Source organism: Chiloscyllium plagiosum, unplaced genomic scaffold (assembly GCF_037043375.1).
Source record: "Chiloscyllium plagiosum isolate Xiang-an unplaced genomic scaffold, Cpla_swu_hap1 HiC_scaffold_29, whole genome shotgun sequence".
Lineage (NCBI taxonomy): Eukaryota > Metazoa > Chordata > Chondrichthyes > Orectolobiformes > Hemiscylliidae > Chiloscyllium > Chiloscyllium plagiosum.
Genome location: NW_028270167.1, coordinates 41999686 through 42023253, shown reverse-complemented (window position 1 = coordinate 42023253; position 23568 = coordinate 41999686). Strand labels below are relative to the sequence as shown.

At 45.0% G+C, this 23568-nt stretch overlaps 1 protein-coding gene across 12 annotated transcripts in view; it reads left to right on the top strand.

Moving 5' to 3' along the window:
* The window catches only part of prdm10 (PR domain containing 10), a 241471-nt gene that overhangs the window by 204971 nt on the left and 12932 nt on the right, over nt 1-23568 (top strand). For all 12 annotated transcript variants that reach the window (XM_087976537.1, XM_087976536.1, XM_087976538.1 and 9 more), the window contains 2 exons: nt 971-1114; nt 13097-13265. In XM_087976537.1, the coding sequence (XP_087832663.1) occupies nt 971-1114; nt 13097-13265 (313 nt within the window). The remainder of the gene's footprint in view (nt 1-970; nt 1115-13096; nt 13266-23568) is intronic.

Genomic DNA, 23568 nt, shown 5'->3' with positions numbered 1-23568 from the left:
GTGACATACTTTGATTTTTTTTAGACTACTAACCACCACTGATAATCATTCATGTAGCCAATTAAATATTTACAAGCAAAGCCTAGTATGGATAATGCAAATCAAAATGCTCTTGGAGGGAGAAATAAGCACTGTGTCCCCTGCGATGCTTATCACTGCTCTTACTTTCTTGACCAATCTGCCTTGTTAAAGTTTTTATCGATCATATCAAGCACATTACGCGCTAATTAAGTTCCCTAATTAAGTAGTTATGATTAATTAACTTAATTAATTGGTCTTTTCTCTCACTTGCTGTACGAACTTAAATCTTAGCATCAAACAAATATTACCACTTAAGACTATGATAAAAATGAAAAATTACTACCTTCCTGCTGAAGTCTTAGGGTCCAGTAGATGCCACGGACTGCCTGTTTCAGGATCCTCTACTCCCCTGTCCTCTGTGTTCTTCACTCCTGGTGCAGAATCCTCCCCTCCCCTGCTCCTCCTGGTGTTCCTCACTGTCTGCCTCCGGATCCTCCCCTCCCCTGCTCCATGGTTATGTGGTGAGCCATTTTGGACTGAAATGAGAAAAAGTTTCTTTACCTGGAGAGTGGTGAACCTGTGGAATTCTCTATCACTGAAGGCAAAGGAGTCCACATCACTGAATATATTTTGAAAGAAATATATGTAGGTTTCTGAAAGCTAAAGGTATTAAGGGTATAAAAACAGCAGGAGTTTGTTGCTGAGACAAATACCTCCAGTATTTTAAGTTCAAGTCCAGAAATTCTTTGAGGGTGAAGTGCATAGAATGAATCAGCAAGCCTTTTGCATTATGGCCTGCTGTTGAACCTGTTGATCAGATTCCCACCTATCTGCTACTCTCATTTTAGAATACAGGATATTAATATGTTCACAGCATGAAATGACGCAGCGTTATTTCTATCAGTTTCTATGAAGATTAATCTGTCTTCCTGTGTCCATTTCATTTCAGGCATCCTCCCCCCAACAGAATCAGCATTCAACTGTGGATGTCAGCCAGCTGCATGATTCTCATGCTTTCAGCCAGCATTCTGTTCAAGTCCAGCATGTCCAGGTGCCTGATCAGTCCACTGCCATAGCCCCCACTGGATCCCAGGTAATGGTGCACAACACCTTTCTTGCAGGTGAAGTAGAAAATGTTCACACAGCCGCAGAATTGTTACTGTGCAGAGAAGGTCAATTGGCCGTTGAGCTGGCAGCAGCTCTTCAAGCAAGCCCCATTATCTCATGCCAATTTCCTGTTTTTACCCTTGCACACTATTTATATCCAAATAATTATCCAGTACCCTCTTGAATGCTTCATTTGAACCTGCCTCCACCACATTTCCAGGCAGTATATTGCTTTAAATGTATGCCATCTTGTTCTTGTTTTTTTTTAATGAGTGGCAATAGCTTCTCTCAATCAACTGTATCCAGCCCGCTCATAATGTTGATAACTTCTGTCAAATCTCCTCTCAAGTGCCTTCTCTTCAAGGAAAAGAGTCACAACTTGTGGGCGGCATGGTGGCACAGTGGTTAGCACTGCTGCCTCACAGCGCCGGAGACCCGGGTTCAATTCCCGACTCAGGCGACTGACTGTGTGGAGTTTGCACGTTCTCCCCGTGTCTGCGTGGGTTTCCTCCGGGTGCTCCGGTTTCCTCCCACAGTCCAAAGATGTGCAGGTTAGGTGAATTGGCCATACTAAATTGCCCGTAGTGTTAAGTAAGGGGTAAATGTAGGGGTATGGGTGGGTTGCGCTTCGGCGGGTCGGTGTGGACTTGTTGGGCCGAAGGGCCTGTTTCCACACTGTAATGTAATCTAATCTAATGTAATCTAACTTCTTCAATCTATTCATAATTGAAGTGTCTTATTCCTGGGACTATTTTTATCAATTACTTCTGCACTGTTCCCCAATGCATTATCTGGCTAGCCACGAAACAACACAACCAGTTATCCCTAGTAGCCACACACGCAGACGACAAGCAACATGAATTTGACTGGGACAACGCTACCATTATAGGGCAAGCCAAACAAAGAACAGCCAGGGAATTCCTAGAAGCATGGCACTCATCCACAAACTCCATCAACAAACACATCGACCTGGACCCAATATACCGGCCACTACAGCGGACAGCTGAAACTGACAACCGGAAGCGGCAGGGACAGGCCACTATAAATGCCGGAGGAAACACCACAGAAGCGCTTCACAGGAGGCTCCCAAGCACTGAGGATGTCACCTAGACAGGGGACGAAACGTTTGCAACAAAAACTTCCAGCTCGGCGAACAGAACCACAGCAGCAATAAATGCACTTTAAAAGTAATGAATAATAAGGATAAGTGACAAAATACAAAATTGCAGGAGGGCAAATTACACCAATATTAGGCAGGAGCTAGGGAGTGTTAATTGAGAAGGTGTTTTCTCAGACAAGACCACATTTGACCTGTAGGAATTGTTTAAAGACCTGCTGATGAGAGTTCAGGACCAGCATGTTCCAGTAAGGAGGAAGGACAAGGATGGCAAGGTAAGGGACCCTTGGATAACGAGGGAGGTTGTGAAAAGAAGCACATGTAAGGTTTAGGAAGCTAAAAGTGCCCATGAGGAATAGACCATAAGACATAGGAGCGGAAGTAAGGCCATTCAGCCGATCAAGTCCACTCCGCCATTCAATCACGGCTGATGGGCATTTCAACTCCACTTACCCACATTCTCCCTGTAGCCCTTAATTCCTTGTGACATCAAGAATTTATCAATTTCTGCCTTGAAGACATTTAGCGTCCCGGCCTCCACTGCATTCTGCGGCAATGAATTCCACAGGCCCACCACTCTCTGGCTGAAGAAATGTCTCCGCATTTCTGTTCTGAATTTACCCCCTCTAATTCTAAGGCTGTGTCCATGGGTCCTAGTCTCCTCGCCTAATGGAAACAATTTCCTAACGTCCACCCTTTCCAAGCCATGTATTATCTTGTAAATTTCTATTAGATCTCCCCTTAATCTTCTAAACTCCAATGAATACAATCCCAGGATCCTCAGCCGTTCCTCGTATGTTAGACCTATCATTCCAGGGATCATCCGTGTAAATCTCCGCTGGACACGCTGCAGTGCCAGTATGTCCTTCCTGAGGTGTGGGGACCAAAACTGGACACAGTACTCCAAATGGGGCCTAACCAGAGCTCTATAAAGTCTCAGTAGCACATCGCTGCTTTTATATTTCAACCTTCTTGAGATAAGTGACAACATTGCATTCGCTTTCTTAATCACGGACTCAACCTGCATGTTTACCTTTAGAGAATCCTCGACAAGCACTCCCAGATCCCTCTGTACTTTGACTTGTTCTAATCCGACTCTGCTCTTCCAAGAATTTAGAAACCTCATCCTTAATGATGGATTCTAGAATTTTGCCAACAACCGAGGTTAGGCTAATTGACCTATAATTTTCCATCTTTTGTCTTGATCCTTTCTTGAACAAGGGGGTTACAACAGCGATCTTCCAATCATCCGGGACTTTCCCTGACTCCAGTGACTTTTGAAAGATCTCAACCAACGCCTCTGCTATTTCCTCAGCCACCTCCCTCAGAACTCTAGGATGTATCCCATCGGGGCCAGGAGATTTATCAATTTTAAGACCTTTTAGCTTTTCTAGCACTTTCTCATTTGTAATGGGAACCATACTCAACCCAGCCCCCAGACTCCCTTTAATTGTTGGGATATTACTCATGTCTTCCACTGTGACGCAAAGTACTTGTTAGGTTCTCCTGCTATTTCCTTATCTCCCATCACGAGGCTTCCAGCATCAGTTTGAAGTGGCCCAATATCTACTTTTGCCTGTCGTTTGTTTCTTATGTATTGAAACTCACTGCATCACCGTCATCCGGACCCTCTCGCACTCATTCCATCAACTTCACCATGACCACCTCACACTCACCCAATCTCCATCACACTGACCCCCTCACTCCATCACTGTCACCATGTCCCCTCACACTCACTGCATCACCGTCATCCTGACCCTCTCGCACTCACTCCATCAACTTCACACTGATCCCCTCACACTCACTTCATCAGAGTCACACTGACCCCCTCACACTCACTCCACTACCGTCATCCTGACCCCCTCACACTCACTCCATCATCGTCACACTGATACCCTTACACTCACTTCATCAGAGTCACACTGACCCCCTCACACTTCACCACCGTCACCCTGACCCCCTCACACTCACTCCATCATCGTCACACTGATACCCTTACACTCACTCCATCAGAGTCACACTGACCCCCTCACACCCACTCTATCACTGTCATCCTGACCCCCTCACAATAACTCCAGCACCAGCATCCTGACCCCCTCACACTCACTCCATCCATGTCACCCTGACCCCCTCACACATCACTCCATCACAGTCACCCTGACCCCCTCACACTCACTCGCTCCATCACCCTGACCCCCTCACACTCACTCTATCACATCTCCCTGACCCTCTCACACTCACTCCATCACTGTCACACTAATACCCTTACACACACTCCATCACAGTCACGCTGACCCCCTCACACTCACTCCATCATCGTCACCCTGACCCTCTCAGACTCACTCCTTCACTGTCGCACTGACTCCTCACACTCACTCCATCACTGTCACACAGACCCCCTCACACTCACTCCTTCACCGTCACCCTGATCCCCTCAGACTCACTCCATCACAGTCACCCTGAAACCCTCACACTCACACCATCACAGTCACACTGACACGTTCACACTCACTCCATCACCGTCAGTGATCCCATCACACTCATTCAGTCACTGTCATCCTGACCCCCACACACACTCCATCTCTGTCACTCTGACCTCTTCACACTCACTCCATCACCGTCACCCTGACACACTCACACGCACTCCATCACTGTCATCCTGACCTCCTCACACTCACTCCATTAACGTCACACTGACAACCCCAACACTCAGTCCATGACCATCACCCTGACCCCCTCACACTCGCTCCATCACCGTCACCATGACCGTCTCACACGTACTCCATCACCGTCATCTTGACCCCGTCACACTCACTCCATCACCGTCACCCTGACCCCCTCACACTCACTCCATCACCATCACCCTGACCCCCTCACACTCACTCCATCACCGTCACCCTGACCCCCTCACATTTACTCCATCACCATCACACTGACAATCTCACACTCACTCCATCACTGTCACACTGATCCACTCACCCTCACTCCATAAACGTCAGACTCATCCCCTCACACTCACTCCATCAGTGTCACCCAGACCGCCTCATACTCACTCTATCACTGTCACCCTGACCCCCACACACTCCCAACATCACCGTCACCCTGACCCCCTCACACTCACTCCATCACCCTGACCCCCTCACACTCACAACTTCACTGTCACCCTGACCCCCTACACTCACTCCATCACCATCACCCTGACCCCCTCACATTCACTCCATCACCATCACACTGACAATCTCACACTCACTCCATCACCGTCACACTGATCCCCTCACACTCACTCCATCACTGTCACCCAGACCGACTCATACTCACTCCATCATCGTCACCCTGACCTCCTCACACTCACGCGATCACAGTCATACTGACCCCCTCACACTCACTCCAGCACCGTCCCACTGATCCCCTCACACTCACTCTATCACTGTCACCCAGACCCCCTCACACTCCCTCCATAACCGTCACCCTCACACTCCCTCCATAACCGTCACCCTGACACCGTCACACTCACTCCATCACTCTAACACTGATCCCCTCACTCTCAATCCATCACCGTCACCCTTAACCTCTCACAATCATTCCGTCACCGTCACCATGACCCCGTCACACTCGCTCCATCACAGTCACCCTGACCACCTCATACTCACTCCATCACCGTCACTGTGAACTCCACACACTCACTACTTCGTCACACTGATACCCTCATACTCACTCCATCACAGTCACCCTGCCCCCTCACAATCACTCCATCATCGTCACATTGACCACCTCACACTCACTCCATCACCATCACCCTGACCCCCTCACACCTTGCTCCATCACCGTCACCCTGGCCCCCTCACACTCATTCCATCACTGTCACACGGACCCCCTCACACTCACTCCATCACCGTCACAGTGATCCCATCACACTCACTTCTTCATCGTCACCCTGATCCCCTCAGACTCACTTCATCACTGTCACCCTGACAACTGCCATACTCACTCCATCACCACCCTCCTGACCCCCTCACAATCTTTCCATCACTGTCACCCTGACCTCCTCACACTCCATCACTGTCACCCTGACTCCCACATACTCACTCCTTCACCATCACACTGACCCCCTCACACTCACAACTTCACCGTCACCCTGACCCCCTCACATTCACTCCATCACCATCACACTGACAATCTCACACTCACTCCATCACCGTCAGCCTGACCACCTCACACTCACTCCATCTCCATCACACTGATACCCTCACACTCACTCCATCACCGTCACCATGACCCCCTCACCCTCACTGCATCACTGTCACCCTGACCATCTCACACTCACTCCATCTCCATCACACTGATACCCTCACACTCACTCCATCACCGTCACCATGACCCCCTCACCCTCACTGCATCACCGTCACCCTGATCCTCTCTCACTCACTCCATCACCATCACCATGACCCCCTCACCGCATCACCGTCACCCTGATCCCCTCACACTCACTCCATCAACTTCACACTGATCCCCTCACACTCACTCCATCACTGTCACCCTGACAACCACACACTCACTCCACCCCCGTCACCCTGACCCATTCACACTCGCTCCATCATCGTCACCCTGACCCCCTCACACTCACTCCATCACCGTCACCCTGACCCCCTCACACACAAGCGATCACAGTCACACTGACCCCTTCACATTTACTCCATCTCCATCACACTGATCCGCTCACCCTCACTCCATCAATGTCACCCTGACCCCCTCACTGTCACTCCATCACCGTCACCCTGACCTGGTCACAGTCGCTCCATCAACATCATCATGACCCCTTCACAATCACTCAATCGCTATCACCCTGACCCCCTCACACTCACGCGATCACAGTCACACTGACCCCTTCACACTTATTCCATCACCGTCACGCTGACCCTCTCAGACTCACTCCATCACCATCACCCTGACCCCCCACACTCACTCTATCACTGTTACACGGACCCCCTCACACTCACTCCTTCATTGTCACCCTGACCCCCTCACACTCACTCCATCACTGTCAAACTGACCCCCTCACACCCACTCTATCACCGTCACGCTGACCCTCTCAGACTCACTCCATCACCATCCCCTGACCCCCTCACACTCACTCTATCACTGTCAAACTGACCCCCTCACACCCACTCTATCACCGTCACGCTGACCCTCTCAGACTCACTCCATCACCATCACCCTGACCCCCCACACTCACTCTATCACTGTTACATGGACCCCCTCACACTCACTCCTTCATCGTCACCCTGACCCCCTCACACTCACTCCATCACTGTCACACTGACCACCTCACACTCGCTCCATCACCATCACTGTGAACCCCTCACACTCACTCCTTCATCGTCACCCTGACCCCCTCACACTCACTCCATCACAGTCACCCTGACCCCCTCACACTCACTCCATCACAGTCACCCTGACCCCCTCACACTCACTCCATCACAGTCACCCTGACCCCCTCACACACACTCCATCACTGTCACATTGACCCCCTCACACTCACTCCTTCGCCGTCAGCCTGATCCCCTCAGACTCACTCCATCACCGTCACCCTGAAACCCTCACACACACGCGATCACAGTCACTCTGACCCCTTCACACTTACTCCATCACCGTCACAGTGATCACCTCACATTCACTCCAGCACCATCACACTGATCCCCTCGCACTCACTCCATCACTGTCACACTGACCCCCTCACACCCACTCTATCACTGTTACCCTGTCCCCTCACTCTCACTCCATCACCATCACCCTGACCCCCTCACTCTCACTCCATCACCATCACCCTGACCCTCTCAGACTCATTCCATCATCGTCACCCTGACCCCCTCACACTCACTCCATCACTGTCACACTGACCCCTCACACTCACTCCAACACTGTCACATGGACCCCCTCACACTCCTTCATCGTCACCCTGATCCCCTCACACTCACTCCACCACTGTCACACTGACCCCCTCACACTCACTCCATCACTGTCACACTGACCCCCTCACACTCATTCCTTCATCGTCACCCTGATCCCCTCAGACTCACTCCATCACCGTCACCCTGAAACCCTCACACTCAACGCCATCACAGTCACACTGATCCATTCACACTCACTCCATCACCATCACAGTGATCCCCTCACACTCACTCCGTCACCGTCACCCTGACCCCCACACTCACTCCATTACCGTCACCCTGACCACCTCACACTCACTCCATTACCGTCACCCTGTCAACACCCACACTCACTCCATCACCACACTCCTGACCCCCTCACAATCTTTCCATCACTGTCACCCTGACCCCCTCACACCCATTCCATCACCGTCACACTGACCCTTCACACTCATTCCATCACTGTCACACTGACCCCCTCACACTCACGCGATCACAGTCACTCTAACCCTCTCAGACTCATTCCATCACAGTCACCCTGACCCCCTCTCACACACTCCATCACTGTCACACTGACCCCCTCACACTCACTCCTTCGCCGTCAGCCTGACCCCCTCAGACTCACTCCATCACCGTCACCCTGAAACCCTCACACTCAAGCGATCACAGTCACTCTGACCCCTTCACACTCACTCCATCACCGTCACAGTGATCACCTCACACTCACTCCAGCACCATCACACTGATCCCCTCGCACTCACTCCATCACTGTCACACTGACCCCCTCACACCCACTCTATCACTGTTACCCTGACACACTCACAATCACTCCATCATCATCAGCCTGACCCCCTCACTCTCACTCCATCACCATCACCCTGACCCTCTCAGACTCACTCCATCACTGTCACACTGACCCCTCACACTCACTCCATCACTGTCACATGGACCCCCTCACACTCACTCCTTCATCGTCACCCTGAAACCCTCACACTCACGCCATCACAGTCACCCTGACATCCTCACACTCTTTCCATCACTGAGAGAAAGCAGGAAAGAACTCAAGCAGGGAATTAGGAGAGCAAGAAGGGGCCATGATATCACCTTGGCAAGTAGGGATTAAAGAGAATCCCTGGGCATTCTACATTAAAAATACATTAAAAATAAGAATGTAACGAGGTAGAAGGTAGAATAATGGGTTGAAGGTAGGATAACTCAAGGAACTTGTGCTTGGAGGCAGAGGATGTGGTGAGATCCTAAATGAGTACTTTGTGTCAGTATTCACCCAGGAGAAGGATATGGCGGATAGAGACATTTGTGTGCAGCATGCTAATATGCTACAGCATTTTGAAATCAAGAAAGAAGTGTGTTCTCACTTTCACTTAGTACATTTGGAAAAGTATGGCCTAATTATGAACAGTCAGCATGGCTTTGTGCAGGGCAGGTTATTAACTTGATTGAACTTTTCTTTTTTTTATAGATATTTTTATTAGAAATTTAACATTTTTACAAGTTTACAAAAATAAACAAAACTCTCAAATGTAAACATTGATGTGCAATTAAATCAAATATACAATAGCCAAAATTTAACAAAAGAAAAAAAAAATACCGAAAAAGAAAAAAAAACAAAACTCAACTATCTACTAATCTAACCTACAACTAACCAGAGTGTATATTTAAGTCTCTTATATGCTCGGAATGTGTTAACATCAGATATAATAAAACCCGTATTCGTGCGGTATTCCTCTCCTAAGCAGCCCCGGACCAGCCAGGTTTGTAATCTCAATTAAATAAAAGCCCTTGTTAGGATAGCCGAAATATCTGTATTTATGTAATTCAAGAAGGGCTGCCATATTTTATAAAATAATTCGGTCTTTCGGTGCACCATATTTGTAAGGAAGTCAAGGGGAATACATTCCATAATTAATCTGTGCCAATTTGAAAGTCCAGGGGGCCCTCAACCGCCCAGTTCACCAAAATATTTTTCCTTGCACAGAAAGAAAGAATAGAAAATAGTCTCTTCCCGTACATGTCCAGGGAGGGAAAGTTCGAAAAGCCCAAAAGGAGAGATACAGGGTCCACTTTAATTTCCGTTGCTAAAATTTCTGTCAGGGTACTTGCTATTTTAGTCCAATATCTACGGATCTTATGACAGGTCCATAGGCAATGTACAAGAGTGCCCACCTCTATTTTGCATTTGGGACACATTGGAGATGCTCCTGCCTTAAATTTTGCCAGTCGAACCGGTGCTATATGGGCCCTGTGAAGTATCTTCAGCTGGATAGCCTGGGTTCTGTTACAGATAGTAATTCTTCTAGCGCTTTCCCAAATATCATTCCACGTTTCTATAGAGATTTCTAGTCTCAAATCCTGATCCCATGTTTTAAGCAGATTATCCATATGTCCCGATACTTCATCATGTAGTAAATGATGATTGAACTTTTCGAGGTAACAAAGGTGATCAATGACCGTACAACAGTACATGGTGTTGAGAAAGATTTTAGTAAGCCTTTCAACAAGATCCCTCATGGTAGTCTTATGCAAAAGGTTAAGATGCATGGGATCCATGTGGATTCAGAATTGGCTTGCCCCGAGAAGGCAGAGTGTAGTGGTGGAAGGGTGCTTATCAGACTGGATGTCCATGACTAGTGATGTTCTACAGGAATCCGTACAGTGGCTCAGTGGTTAGCACTGCTGCCTCACAGCACCAGGGTGCCAGGTTCAATTCCAGCCTCGGGTGACTGTGTGGAGTTTGCACTTTCTCCCAGTGTCTGCGTGGGTTTCCTCCGAATGCTCCGGTTTCCTCCCACAGTCCAAAGATGTGCAGGTCAGGTGAATTGGCCATGCTAAATTGCTCATAGTGTTCAGAGATATTATTGAAAAATACAATCAATAACTACGAAAGCAACCACCCCAACACACACAAAGGAGGTTGCATCAAGACACTTCAAAAGGGCCACAACACACTGCAGTACACCAGAACTGCAAAAAGAGGAAAAAGAACACCTCTACAATGTATTCGCCAAAAACGGATACCCCCGCAATTTCATCAACAGATGCCTAAGGGAAAGACAATGGAATGAGGACATGCCAAAGGACTAGCCACGTTACCATACATCAAGAACATTTCTGAACTGACAGCCAGACTACTACGACCACTAGGACTCATAACAGCACACAAACCAACAGCCACACTCAGACAACAACTCACCAGGACAAAGGACCCGATACCCAGCATGAGCAAAACCAATGTCGTGTACAAAGTCCCATGCAAGGACTGCACAAAACACTACATAGGACAAACAGGAAGACAGCTAACAATCCGCATCCATGAACACCAACTAGCCACGAAACGACACGACCAGCTATCCTTAGTAGCCACACACACAGATGACAAGCAACATGAGTTCGACTGGGACAACACTACTATTATAGGACAAGCCAAACAGAGAACAGCCAGGGAATTCCTAGAGGTATGGCACTCATCCACAGATTCAATCAACAAACACATCGACCTGGACCCAATATACCGGCCACTGCAGCAGACAGCTGGAACTGACAACCGGAAGCGGTAGAGACAAACCACTGTAAATGCCGGAGCAAACAACACAGAAGTGCTTCACAGGAGGCTCCCAAGCACTGAGGATGTCACCTAGACAGGGGACGAAACATCTGCAACACAAATTCCCAGCTCGGCGAACAGAACCACAACAACGAGCACCCGATCTACAAATCTTCTCACAAACTTTGAACAATCAATAACAAATATCAGTATAATAAAAAGAAAAAAACACAAATTACGATACAACTACTGTCTCCTAACTATTAACCTACCCTCTAATACAAAACAAACCCTAACACTGTGCAAAGCAACACCAAAAAAAGAAAAGCAAAAAAAACAACAAAACCCCACAAAATACAGAACAGCTATGCTCTGCGCAAAGCTTCCAAACAAAGGAACTGGAGCATTGTATATATACCAGTGTTAACTCAGGAGACCCCTCCAGGGCCCAGGGCTTGACAAATCTAACCATCCTGGTTAAACAAATGCCCTAGTTAAGACAACTGACAAATCTATTTCCAAATAACTCAAGTAGGGCTGCCATGTCTTATAAAAATGGTCAGTTGTGTGGTGCACCATGTTTGTAAAAAAAAGTCCAAGGGAATGTGCTCCATAATTAATTTCTGCCCTCCCAGCAAGCCCAGCGGGTTCTCAGACACCCAATTCATCAGAATATTCTTCCATGCACATTTGAAGAGTCTTTCATTGTTCTAGTCCATTAAAATAGCTAAGGGAAACCTCGGCAACTTGACTTGAAAGCATCTGACTCCAAAGTTTCATGATGCAATGAAACATCATCCTCCATGTGATTGTCTTCCCAGAAAAGTGACCAGGAATTGACTCGTTCCAGTGTTGTGAAAAGAAATGGAAATATCTAAGTCTGAAGGATGCTCGGTAATATCAGTCTGAGGATGGAGGACTCAGCAGTCCTCAGGGCTGAATCTGAAAGTGAATGTTATTGATCTGACCTCGCTCTGGCAGCAGCCACACTTTACAATTTATAATGTTCAGGGGTGAGAAATGTTGTATAAACAGGATCTGTTTATACTGAGCAACACAGTGGTTGTTAGTTTTTTAAATTCTCAAGCATTTAGAGTTGAAGTTCAGAAGTTTCCGATTATTCCGTGTTCTTCAAAACATTATATACTATAGAGCCATATATCTTAGTACTCAGGATTTTGTTGATCTGTTTGTTCCCAAGAGTTCCCTCCAGCCTCTATCACAGCCTACTTGGGTCCAGAATGTAACAAACTTAAATGAAAGTGTATTCTCAGTATTATGAACACTGCTTTAGATTGTGTAACAATATCTGTTTGTTAACTGTTTGTTCTCATTCTCTTGGAAATGTGTTTTTGATTATAGGCTGGAGGAGGTCAGCCACTGAGCCCTTCTGCGCAGCCTCCCCAAGAACTCAGTCCTTCTCAGATACAAGGTGGAACATCAACACAAAATCCAGTGTTACAGCAACAACCAGCAGCTTCTGTACAGCATACATACCTTCCTAGCACCTGGGGATCCTTTCGCAACTACTGTAAGTGGCTGTCATAGTTCAAGCAAACAGAGACCCAGCCATGTTCTGTATATAACCAACACACTAACTGTACAATCTGGTAAATTAAAAGTATAATTTCTGCTCGTTAGAAATTGTCTGTTCAGAGTACTTAGTCAACCATAATTACTCAGAACCAATTGTTCATAAGTCTCTCAAATGCTGCCAGAAATTTTCAGAACTGTAGTGAGGATAGGTGAGGCAGAGTTAATTTAACTGAATTGGATCTGAAATCTGTGAAAGAACTCCGCAGAGGCGAATATCCCATCACCAAGTCACCCTTTCTTTACCCGTGGAAAGTCGTTGTCACTGATCCAGCTCCCACAGAGTCAGCAATCACATTATGAGCATGTCTGACAATGCTGTTTTTATCTGTCAGCCAGGGGTCCCTGATTGAACCAGATTAACAGCTCCATCAGGGAACTCATTCATAAGATCCATCTGGCTGACTTCATTATAATCACTATGATCTGTTGTCTGTAGCGGATCTTTACCTAGATATCCTGTAGAAATTGTTTCTCTTCCTGAGGACATTGGTGCAAATGAATAGGTGCTCTCTACCATGTCAGCCTTTATTCAGTTCTCTATTTGTCCTTAACAATCTCAAAGGCCTTTTCTGCCACTGCCATTTTGTAGACTTAGCAGTTTATCCCCTTTTGTTGGATGAGCAAAGAATGTGGACCAAGACAACTGGGGAACTTGCTGCTGTTTGGGTAGTGCTTTGTGATCATTTGGAATTGTTACGATCCTGGTCTTACCACCAGATTTATGTTATAATCTGTTTAGGGACCAGTAACATTTTTAAAAAGTAGACAAATGGGAGACACATGGGCACTTTCAAATCATAGAGCCATACAGCACGGAAACAGACCTTTTGGTCAAACACGTCTATGCTGACCAAATTTCCCAAACTAAACGTTTTGCCTGCATTTGCTCATATCTCTCTAAACCTTTCCTATTCATATACCTGTTCAATTGTCTTTTACATTTTGTAAGCGTGCCTGCATTAACCACTTTCTCTAGCAGTTCATTCCACATATGAACCATCCCCTGTGTAGGAAAGGTTTTTTTTTAGATTCCCTACAGTATGGAAACAGGCCCATTTGGCCCAACAAGTCCAAACCGACCCTCCAAAGAGTAACCCACCCAGACCCATTCCCCTACCCTACATTTACTCCTGACTAATGCACCTAACACTATGAGCAATTTATAATGGCCAATTCACCTAACCTGCACATCTTTGGATTGTGGGAGGAAGCCAGAGCACCCGGAGGAAACCCACGCAGACACGAGAAGAATGTGCAAACTCCACACAGACAGTTGTCTGAGGCAGGAATCAAACTTGGGTGCCTGGTGCTGTGAGGCAGCAGTGCTAACCGCTGAGCCACCGTGCCACCCCTCAGGTCCCTTATAAATATTTCTCCCTCACCTTCAAAATATACATTCTAGTTTTGAACTCCCCGCCCTAGGGAAAAGACCATTGCTATTCACCTTGTCTGTGCCCCTTCTGATTTTATAAATCTCTATAAAATCGCCCCTCAAACTCAGTGAAAACAGTCTATTGCACGGCGACCAGAACTGTATACAGTACTGCAAAAGAAGCCTCACCAACATCCTGTGCATCTGCGACATGATGCCCAATTCCTATACTCTATGGTCTGAGCAATGAAGGCAAGTGTTCTAAATGCCTTTTTAACCACCTTGTCTACCTGTGACACAACTTTCAAAGAACTATGAACCTGAACCCTTCGGACTCTTTGTTCAACAATACTTCCCAGGCACTAACATTAACTGTATAACTCCTGCCCTTGTTCGTTTTACCATATTGCAACACAAAGAACAAAGAAAATTTACAGCCCAGGAACAGGCCCTTTGGCCCTCCAAGCCTGAGCCAATCCAAATCTACTGTCTAAACCTGTCGGTCAATTCCCAAGCATTTGTATCCCTCTGCTCCCCACCTACTCATGCATCTGTCCAGACACATCTTAAATGAATCTACCGTGCCTGCCTCTACCACCTCTGCTGGCAATGCGTTCCAAATGCCCACCACCCTCTGTGTGAAATACTTGCTGCGTGTATTCCCCTTAAACTTTCCACCTCTCACCTTGAAAGCATGACCTCTGGTTATTGAATCCTTCACCCTGGGAAAAAGCTTGTCTCTATCCACCCTGTCCAGACCCTTCATGATTTTGTAAACCTCAATCAGGTCCTCCCTCAATCTTCTTTTTTCTAGTGAAAATAGCTAGCACCTTCCATACCAGGCAACATCCTCATAAACCTTCTCTGCACTCTCTCCAAAGCCTCCACATCCTTTTGGTAATGTGGCGACCAGAACTGTACACAGTATTCTAAGTGCGGCCGAACCAATGTCTTGTACAATTTTAACATGACTTGCCAGCTCTTATACTCAATACCCCGTCTAATGAAGGCAAGCATACTATATGCCTTCTTGACCACTCTATCCACCTGTGCAGCAATCTTCAGGGTACAATGGACCTGCGCTCCCAGATCTCTCTGCCCATCAATTTTTCCCAAGGCTCTTCCATTCATTGTATAATTTGCTCTAGAATTAGACTTGCCTAAATGCATCACCTCACATCTGTCTGGATTGAAATCCTTCTGCCACTTTTCCACCCAACTCTCCAGTCTATCTATATCCTCCTGAATTCTCTGACAGTCCCTTATGCTTTCTGCTACTCCATCAATCTTCGTGTCATCTGCAAACTTGCTGATCATACCAACAGTGCCCTCTTTTAGATCATTTATGTATATTAACATCTTGCATTTATCCAAATTATCTGCCTCTCCTTGGCCTGTTGGCTCAGGTGATCAAGATTTCTTTGTAATTTTAAATAATCTTCTTCACTGTCTTCTATACCACTAACCTGGTATATAACAAGTCATCACAGTTAAACATAGTTTCCTCACTGGTCCAGTAACGGCACTAGGTAGAAAGGGAGAACATTTTCAGAGGGAACCAGCCAATCCAGATATGGCCTATGGTTGGGAGAATTACTGCTCCATATCAGGGCAATATCGAATCAAAGAAAGGTCACAGCATAGGATGAGGCCATTCTGTCCATTGTGTCTGATTGCTAGAGTGACGACTGAAAATCAGTTTTCAGGTTACAATTTGACACTTTTTAAGGACCAACTCACATCGAGGGCTCAAGTTATGTCTCAACCCAACCCACTGTGTACAACAGCTGGCACCATCTGGAGTCCAGGCTTAGGAAAGAGTTCTGTAGGATTATGACAGCAGGAAAACCGTTTCACAAGTCAAGAAATCTAAAGTAAATTATTCTGGTTGGCCTTGTCTGCCTCTTGGAGAATGGCGACATCAACCATGCGGAGCCTTTATGTTTCAGATTGACTTTTCAGGTTTTGGATGTGACTGGAATCTTTTCATTATTAGGTTTGTCCATTTGGCTAAACTTCAAAGTCAACTCTTACATGTGGTTTTATCAGAATAACCCCCGCAGGTTTACTTAGATTACTTAGTGTAGAAACAGGCCCTTCAACCTAAGAAGTCCACACTGACCCGCCAAAGCGCAACCCACCCAGACTCCTGCATTTACCCCTTACCTAACACTACGGGCAATTTAGCATGGTCAATTCACCTGACCCTGCACATCTTTGGACTGTGGGAGGAAACCGGAGCACCCGGAGGAAACCCACGCAGACACGGGGAGAACGTGCAAACTCCACACAGTCAGTCGCCTGAGGCGGGAATTGAACCCGGGTCTCTGGCGCTGTGAGGCAGCAGTGCTAACCACTGTGCCACCGTGCCCACGGTTGTCAGTGAGAATTTTGTCTTGTCACAGGTTTTGCCATGCTCAGAGATTGGCTAACGCCAACCTTCTCTTTGTGGCAGCCAAGAAGCTAACGTGTAGTCAGTGTGACCGAAACAAGCTGATCTAGTCTGACGTGCAACGTGTCCTGCCCTTGAATAACTGTACATAGCTCCACAGAGTGCATGTAAATTAACCCAGATCTGAGGAAATTTGCAGTGGGGAGAGTCAGGGACCTCTGTGTGATGATGACCTGGAGTGGGGGGAAGTGGTCAGTGATCTGGAGTTCTAACACTCACAATTAAACATGTAATAAATAAGTGACCGAACATCATGCAGTGCACATCAAATGGCAAATGTGAGCATGGCAGATCCCATTGAGTTCTCAGCAGTTCCTCTGTACATTAATAACCTAGTGCATTATCAAATATCATTAAATCTCGCAGGGATCACAATTCTTCAGTTTTGCCAGTCTCACATTGAAGCTCCCTCTTGAGCTGCTTGGTCTTTGCTCCCGTTCTGCACAATCACCCTTCTTTTCTCAGCTGAGTTTCCCTGAACTCCAAAATTTCACTCTAGTTCTCATTACTCATTCCACAAACATAACTCCACCTCTTCACCAAAAACTAAGAGTATCTGAGTGTATCTCAAGGTTACATGTGTCAGAATGCTGAAAAAGAATTTCATCAAAGAACACATGAACTGCAAAAGGTCATTTCGTCCTTTGAACGTGTTCTGTCGTTGAATAGATGCATGCCTGCCAGATTCACAGAATTACTATGGTGCAAAGGAAGCCATTTGATTTATCATGTCTGAACATTTGATTTATCATGTCTGAGCATTTTGATTTGGTGCCAGTCTCTTGTCTTCCGTGTAGCCCTCCATATTGTTTCTATTGAATGATCATCCAGTTCCCTCTTGAATGCCTCTTTTGAACCTGTCTCCTCGCACTTCCAGAGCATTCAAATCTGTATGAAAAAGGATTTTTTTCTCACTTTGCATTTGCTTCGTTTGGAAAATACTTGAAATCTATGCACTGTTACACGCGATCCTTTTATGAACAGGAACTGTATCTTCCTAACAACTCTGTTCAAATCTCTCGTGATGTTTAAAACCTCCTCTTAATCTTCTCTTCCCCAAAGAAAATGACCCCAACTTCTCCAATCAATCCTTATGACTGAGTGTCTCATGCTTGGAACCATTCCTGTAAACCTTGTCTCTCCAATGCCTTCACATCATTCCTAAAGTGTGCTTTCATGGTACTCTCGGCCAACAAAACTCCAACAGTTTCTTTTATAAAATGCTTCACTAATCACAGCCTCAACAGCTTTCTTGGTGGCATTTTACTGAAGTCTGACTGATGAAATGCTTCTTGACTTCACCGCAAATGAATTAATGTTAATTAATCTGGACAACACCACAGAGAAAATTATTTCCTTCTAACCAATCATTTTAAGCATGTCAAGAAGGTTACACCATCGCTAAGGAGCCAGTACAGATTGCTCACAAACAACCCTCTGCTGTGTATAGCCATTATCCCTGCTCTCTGTCTCCTACCTCTTCACCAATTTTTCAATCCATGTCATCAACCTGTACCATCAGAATGAACTATTGCTTCAATATCATAGCCAAAACATTAACACTTGCAATAGTGCAACAGTGCCTCAGTACTCTATATGAAGTGCTAACCTAGATCGGATGCAAAGGTTTTACATTAGCACGTCTACTCAGAGGATCAAGTAAAACGGGTCTTGTGGCACAGCAGTAATGTCCATACCTCTGAGAGAGGAGACCTGGGTTTGAGTCCCACCAGCTCCAGAGATGCGTAATAATACACACAGGGTCAAGTGCTACACTGAACCAGTCTGACAGTGATGAATGCTGATCAGATTATCTGCAACTTGTACTTAATTTGGATGATGCAGACAGTCGCTTAGGGGAGCATCTGGTCTGTAATTTCCCGAGTACAGGTAGTTCTGGGATAACGTGCGTTTCGGCAGTGCGGTTATGTTTCATTAATGAGGGCTAGGATTAGTTACTGGTCTATTTTAGAGACATGTCCTTATCAGTACTGTCTGGTATGGGGTACTCATGGCCTTGGTGTAACTCTGTTCAAAGATGTTGTCATTTTCTTTTTAATTAAAGGCTTGAACAGACTATTTATTTCCTATCAGACATCTTGTGTTTTAATTCCAAGGCAGGCTGCCTCATATACATGCTTGTACAGGACTCTTGCCAGATCCCACCCTGAGGACTATATCCAATTGGAAACAAGGAACAAAAAAAGGCAGTGCAGGCTTGAACCTGTCCCTGGTGTTAGGTGCTCGAGATAAAATGGGAAAACTGATAAACTGCAAGAAAGACCAGTGACATCAGACATTGCAGTACTGGGCCAAATATCTGTACAGAGAAATTTGCTAATACTATTGGGGAAGATTTACAGTATCTTGTCAAGGCAATGGAAACTGGAGAGAGAATTCAAATAGGAAAAAAAAAAGTTGGTAATAGTAGAATGAAACCAGTAAGCGAAACGGGGAGTTGATTAAAGTATGGAAATATGTTATAAAAGTAAAAGGCATTCCATCTGAATGGTCAGAGCATTCACAACAAAGTAGATGAAGTGACAGCACAAATAGAGGTAAACAGGTACTATCTTAATGCCATCATGGAGATGTGGTTTCAGGTGACATACATTAGGATATGAATACCTGTATTCAATAGGGTCCACCCTTTAGGAAGGATAGGTGAAAAGGAAAAAGAGGTTGGGTGGCACTGTTCATAAAGAAGGAAATAAGCATATTAGTGAAAGAGGATATTTGATCAGAAGATCAGGAATTAGCTTGGGTGGGTGGAGTAGAATCAGCAAAGGCAGCAAAGATTTGTGGGAGTTGTTTATAGGTGAAATAGGAAAGGGAGAGTGGTACTGTTAAAGGGTGAGGTTTGCACATTAGTGAGAGAGAATCTTGGATCAGAAGCTCAGAATGTAGAATTAGTTTTGGTGGAGCAAAAAACATAGCAAAGATTGGTGCAAGTTGTTTCCAGGCCATGAAGCAGAAATGAAAATGTAGGGTAAGATATTAGTCAGGAGAAAGTGAGGACTGCAAATGCTGGAGATCAGAGCTGAAAATGTGTTGCTGGAAAAGCGCAGCAGGTCAGGCAGCATCCAAGGAACAGGAGAATCGACATTTCGGGCATAAGCCCTTCTTCCTATTCCTGAAGAAGGGCTTATGCCCGAAATGTCGATTCTCCTGTTCCTTGGATGCTGCCTGACCTGCTGCGCTTTTCCAGCAACACATTTTTAGCTACGATTTTAGTCATGAAATTAGAGGTGATTGCAACATGGCGAAACTGTAATTGTGAGGGACTTCAATCTTGGTTAACCCAATAATCATTAATGCTGTTGATTACAAATTGCTGGAATGTGTCTCAGATGGTTTTCTAAAACATTCTCTAGCTGGTTGCTCAACATAACAGATTATTTTAGATCTAGTATTGTACAATGGAAAAGGGCTAATAATAAGCTTGTTGTAAATGAGCTTTTCAGGAATCATAAACATAATGTGGTTGGAAATTAAATTTGAAAGTGATACAGCTCAACCAAAAACTAGGGTTTTTAATCTAAGCAGAGGAAATTATAAAGATGTGAGAGGCATTGACCTTGATAATTTGGGAAACTATGTTAAAGGATATGATGATCAATCGGCAACTTCAAAGAAAACACAAATTTTGTTTTTTCTTTCTCTGCAGACGATGCCACACCTCCTGAGTTTTACAGCATTTTTATTTAAATTTAGAATTCCAGCTTCTGCAGAATTCTGCTTTTAGTTCATGGTTGACAAACCTATTGGGGTTTTCTGAGGATATGATTAGCAGAATAGATAAGGGAGAACTAGTAGATATGGTCCAGTTAGATTTTCAGAAAACTTTTGACAAGATCCAATGCAATAAGTTGTTAAAATAAGAGCATATAGGATTGGAGGTGAATATAATAGCATAGGTTGAGAACTGTTTGACAAATAAAAACAGTAGGAATAAACTGGTTGGCAGGCTGAGCCAAGTGAGGTACTGCAAGAATCAGTGCTTGGGCAATTGGTAGTTACATTGATATTTATGATTTGGATTTGGGTATCAAAATAATATTTCCAAATTTACTGATGACGCAAAACAGCGTGGAAAAATGTGAAGTTATCCACATTGGTCAGGAAAATGAAAATGCAGAACATTTCTTAAATGATGAAAGATTGGAAAGTCTTAATGTCTGAAGGGGATCAGGTTGTTCTTGGTTCATAAGTCTCTGAAAACTAACATGAGGGTGCAATTAGGAAGGTCAGTGGTATTTGGCATTGATTAAGGAGAATTTGAGTACAGCAATACAGAATTTCAGTGGGACCACACCTGGAATACTCTGTATACTTCTGGCCTTACCTGAGGGAGGATATACTTGCCATAGAGAGAATACAATGAAGATTCACCACGCTGAATCCCAGGGTGGCAGCATTGTCCTAAGAGGAGAGACTGAGAAGTCTGCATCTGTATTTTTTCAATTTTTGAAGAATGAGAAGGGATCTCATTGAAACCAGGTTCTTAGAGGATTTGATGGAGTAGATGTAGGGAAGATCTTTCCCCTGTTTGGAGGGACTAGAACCAGGAGACATCGTCTTTGAATAAGAGGCCATTTAAGAGTGGGATGAGGACGACTTCTTCACTCAAATGGTGGTAAATCTTGGAAATTCTCTCCCCCAGAGCACTGTGGAAATGTAGTTGTTGATATGTTCAAGACAGATTGATAGATTCTGCAATAAAATCATGAATGGCATAGTAAGCTGAGTGGTAAAATCATTTTTCCGAGGGTTGGGGAGCTCAAAATGATAGGGCATATTTTTAAAGTGGGAGAAGAAAGATTTAAAAGGGACCTGAGGGGCAAGATTTTCGCACAGAAGGTGGTTTGTGTTATCGACTAGACTAAACTCCTTCAAAACATATTACAAACGTCATCTAGATTCAAACTTTCTCTTATTTTGTTATTTTCCGGATGCAACTCAATTGGTCAAACTATCAGGCCTGAAACAAAACACACTTTATTCTTAAACCATAGTTAAACTATAAACAAAAACAAATAATTGGAATTAAACTCTGCTGGAACACATAACAGAAGAATAGATTATTTGACCACTAAACAGCAATTGTTGCAAAATAGTAACATTCCACAAACACTCTATGACTTTATGCCACCCTTGGCAAAGGCAAATTCAGTAAAATAGATTGTCTCGCATGCAATTCTCCAGTCCAGGAAGAAAGAACATCAAGAGAAAACTCTGTGTGAGAAACAGAGAGAACTCAAATGTGTTGCTGTAGCACCGAGAGATGTATACCAGATTCTAAACTTCAACAGATACTGTAAGTTAAACTAAAATCCTGGTTCCATGGAAGTTTGACCCCACCCATTCTTGCTGCTTCTATTGTTCCAACGTTTTTTTTAAAATCCCACAAGACCTCACAAACTGTTTACTTTATTGGCTTGGAGCAAACTGCTCCTCACCTCTGTCTCAACCTGGCCTCATAAAAACACGAGGACAAAACACACCACCTGAAGCCATAGTATCACCTCATTCATATGTGGAATGAACTGCCAGAGGAAGTGGTAGATGCAGATACAGTTACAACATTGAAAAGATATTTGGATAATACATGAATAGACAAGGCCTAGAATGACATGGGCCAAACACAGGAAAGTGGGACTAGTTTCGTTTGGGAACATAATCAGTGTGGACTAGTTGGACTGATTCATACAGCACAGAAAAGGCTCTTTGGCCTACCAAGTCTGTACTGATATAACTATCACTAAAAGTGTGCTAATCCCAATTTCGTATACTTGTCCCATATCTTTGAATGTTATGATATTTGAAGTACTCATCCAAATATCTTTTGAAGATTGTAAGCTTTCCCGCCTCCACTGCCAGGCAGTGCACTTTAAATATCCACCACCTGAGTGTAAAAGCTTTTTCCCAAATCCCCACTGATTCTGGGTCTGTTTCCGTGCTGTATGATTTTATAGCTCTATCAAAAGGCATGGGGACAGTGTGAAAATGGTGTTGAGGTAGAAGTTCAGCCATAATCTTATTGAATAGCACAGCAGACCTGTTGGGCTGAACAGTCTACTCCTTTGATTTCCTGTGTCCCTAAACTTGAACAGATTATATTGCAGAAAGTTTAAAAGGTGCTGAAGAAACTCAGCAGGCCTGGCAACATCTGAACCAGATTTCAAGTCTGCAAAGACTCACTCAAATACATAGAAAGTGTAGTGACTATTGTAATATAGAAACATAAGAACTAACATAGGGTCGCTCTGAAATGGCAAAGAGATAATGATCAAATAATCTATTTTAGTGTCTTTAGTTTAGAGGTAGCTATTGACCCAGATATGAAGAAGAACTCTCATGCTCTTGTGGAAAAACTTGGTCCATCTCACTACCCAAAACTCTCATACCCGTCCA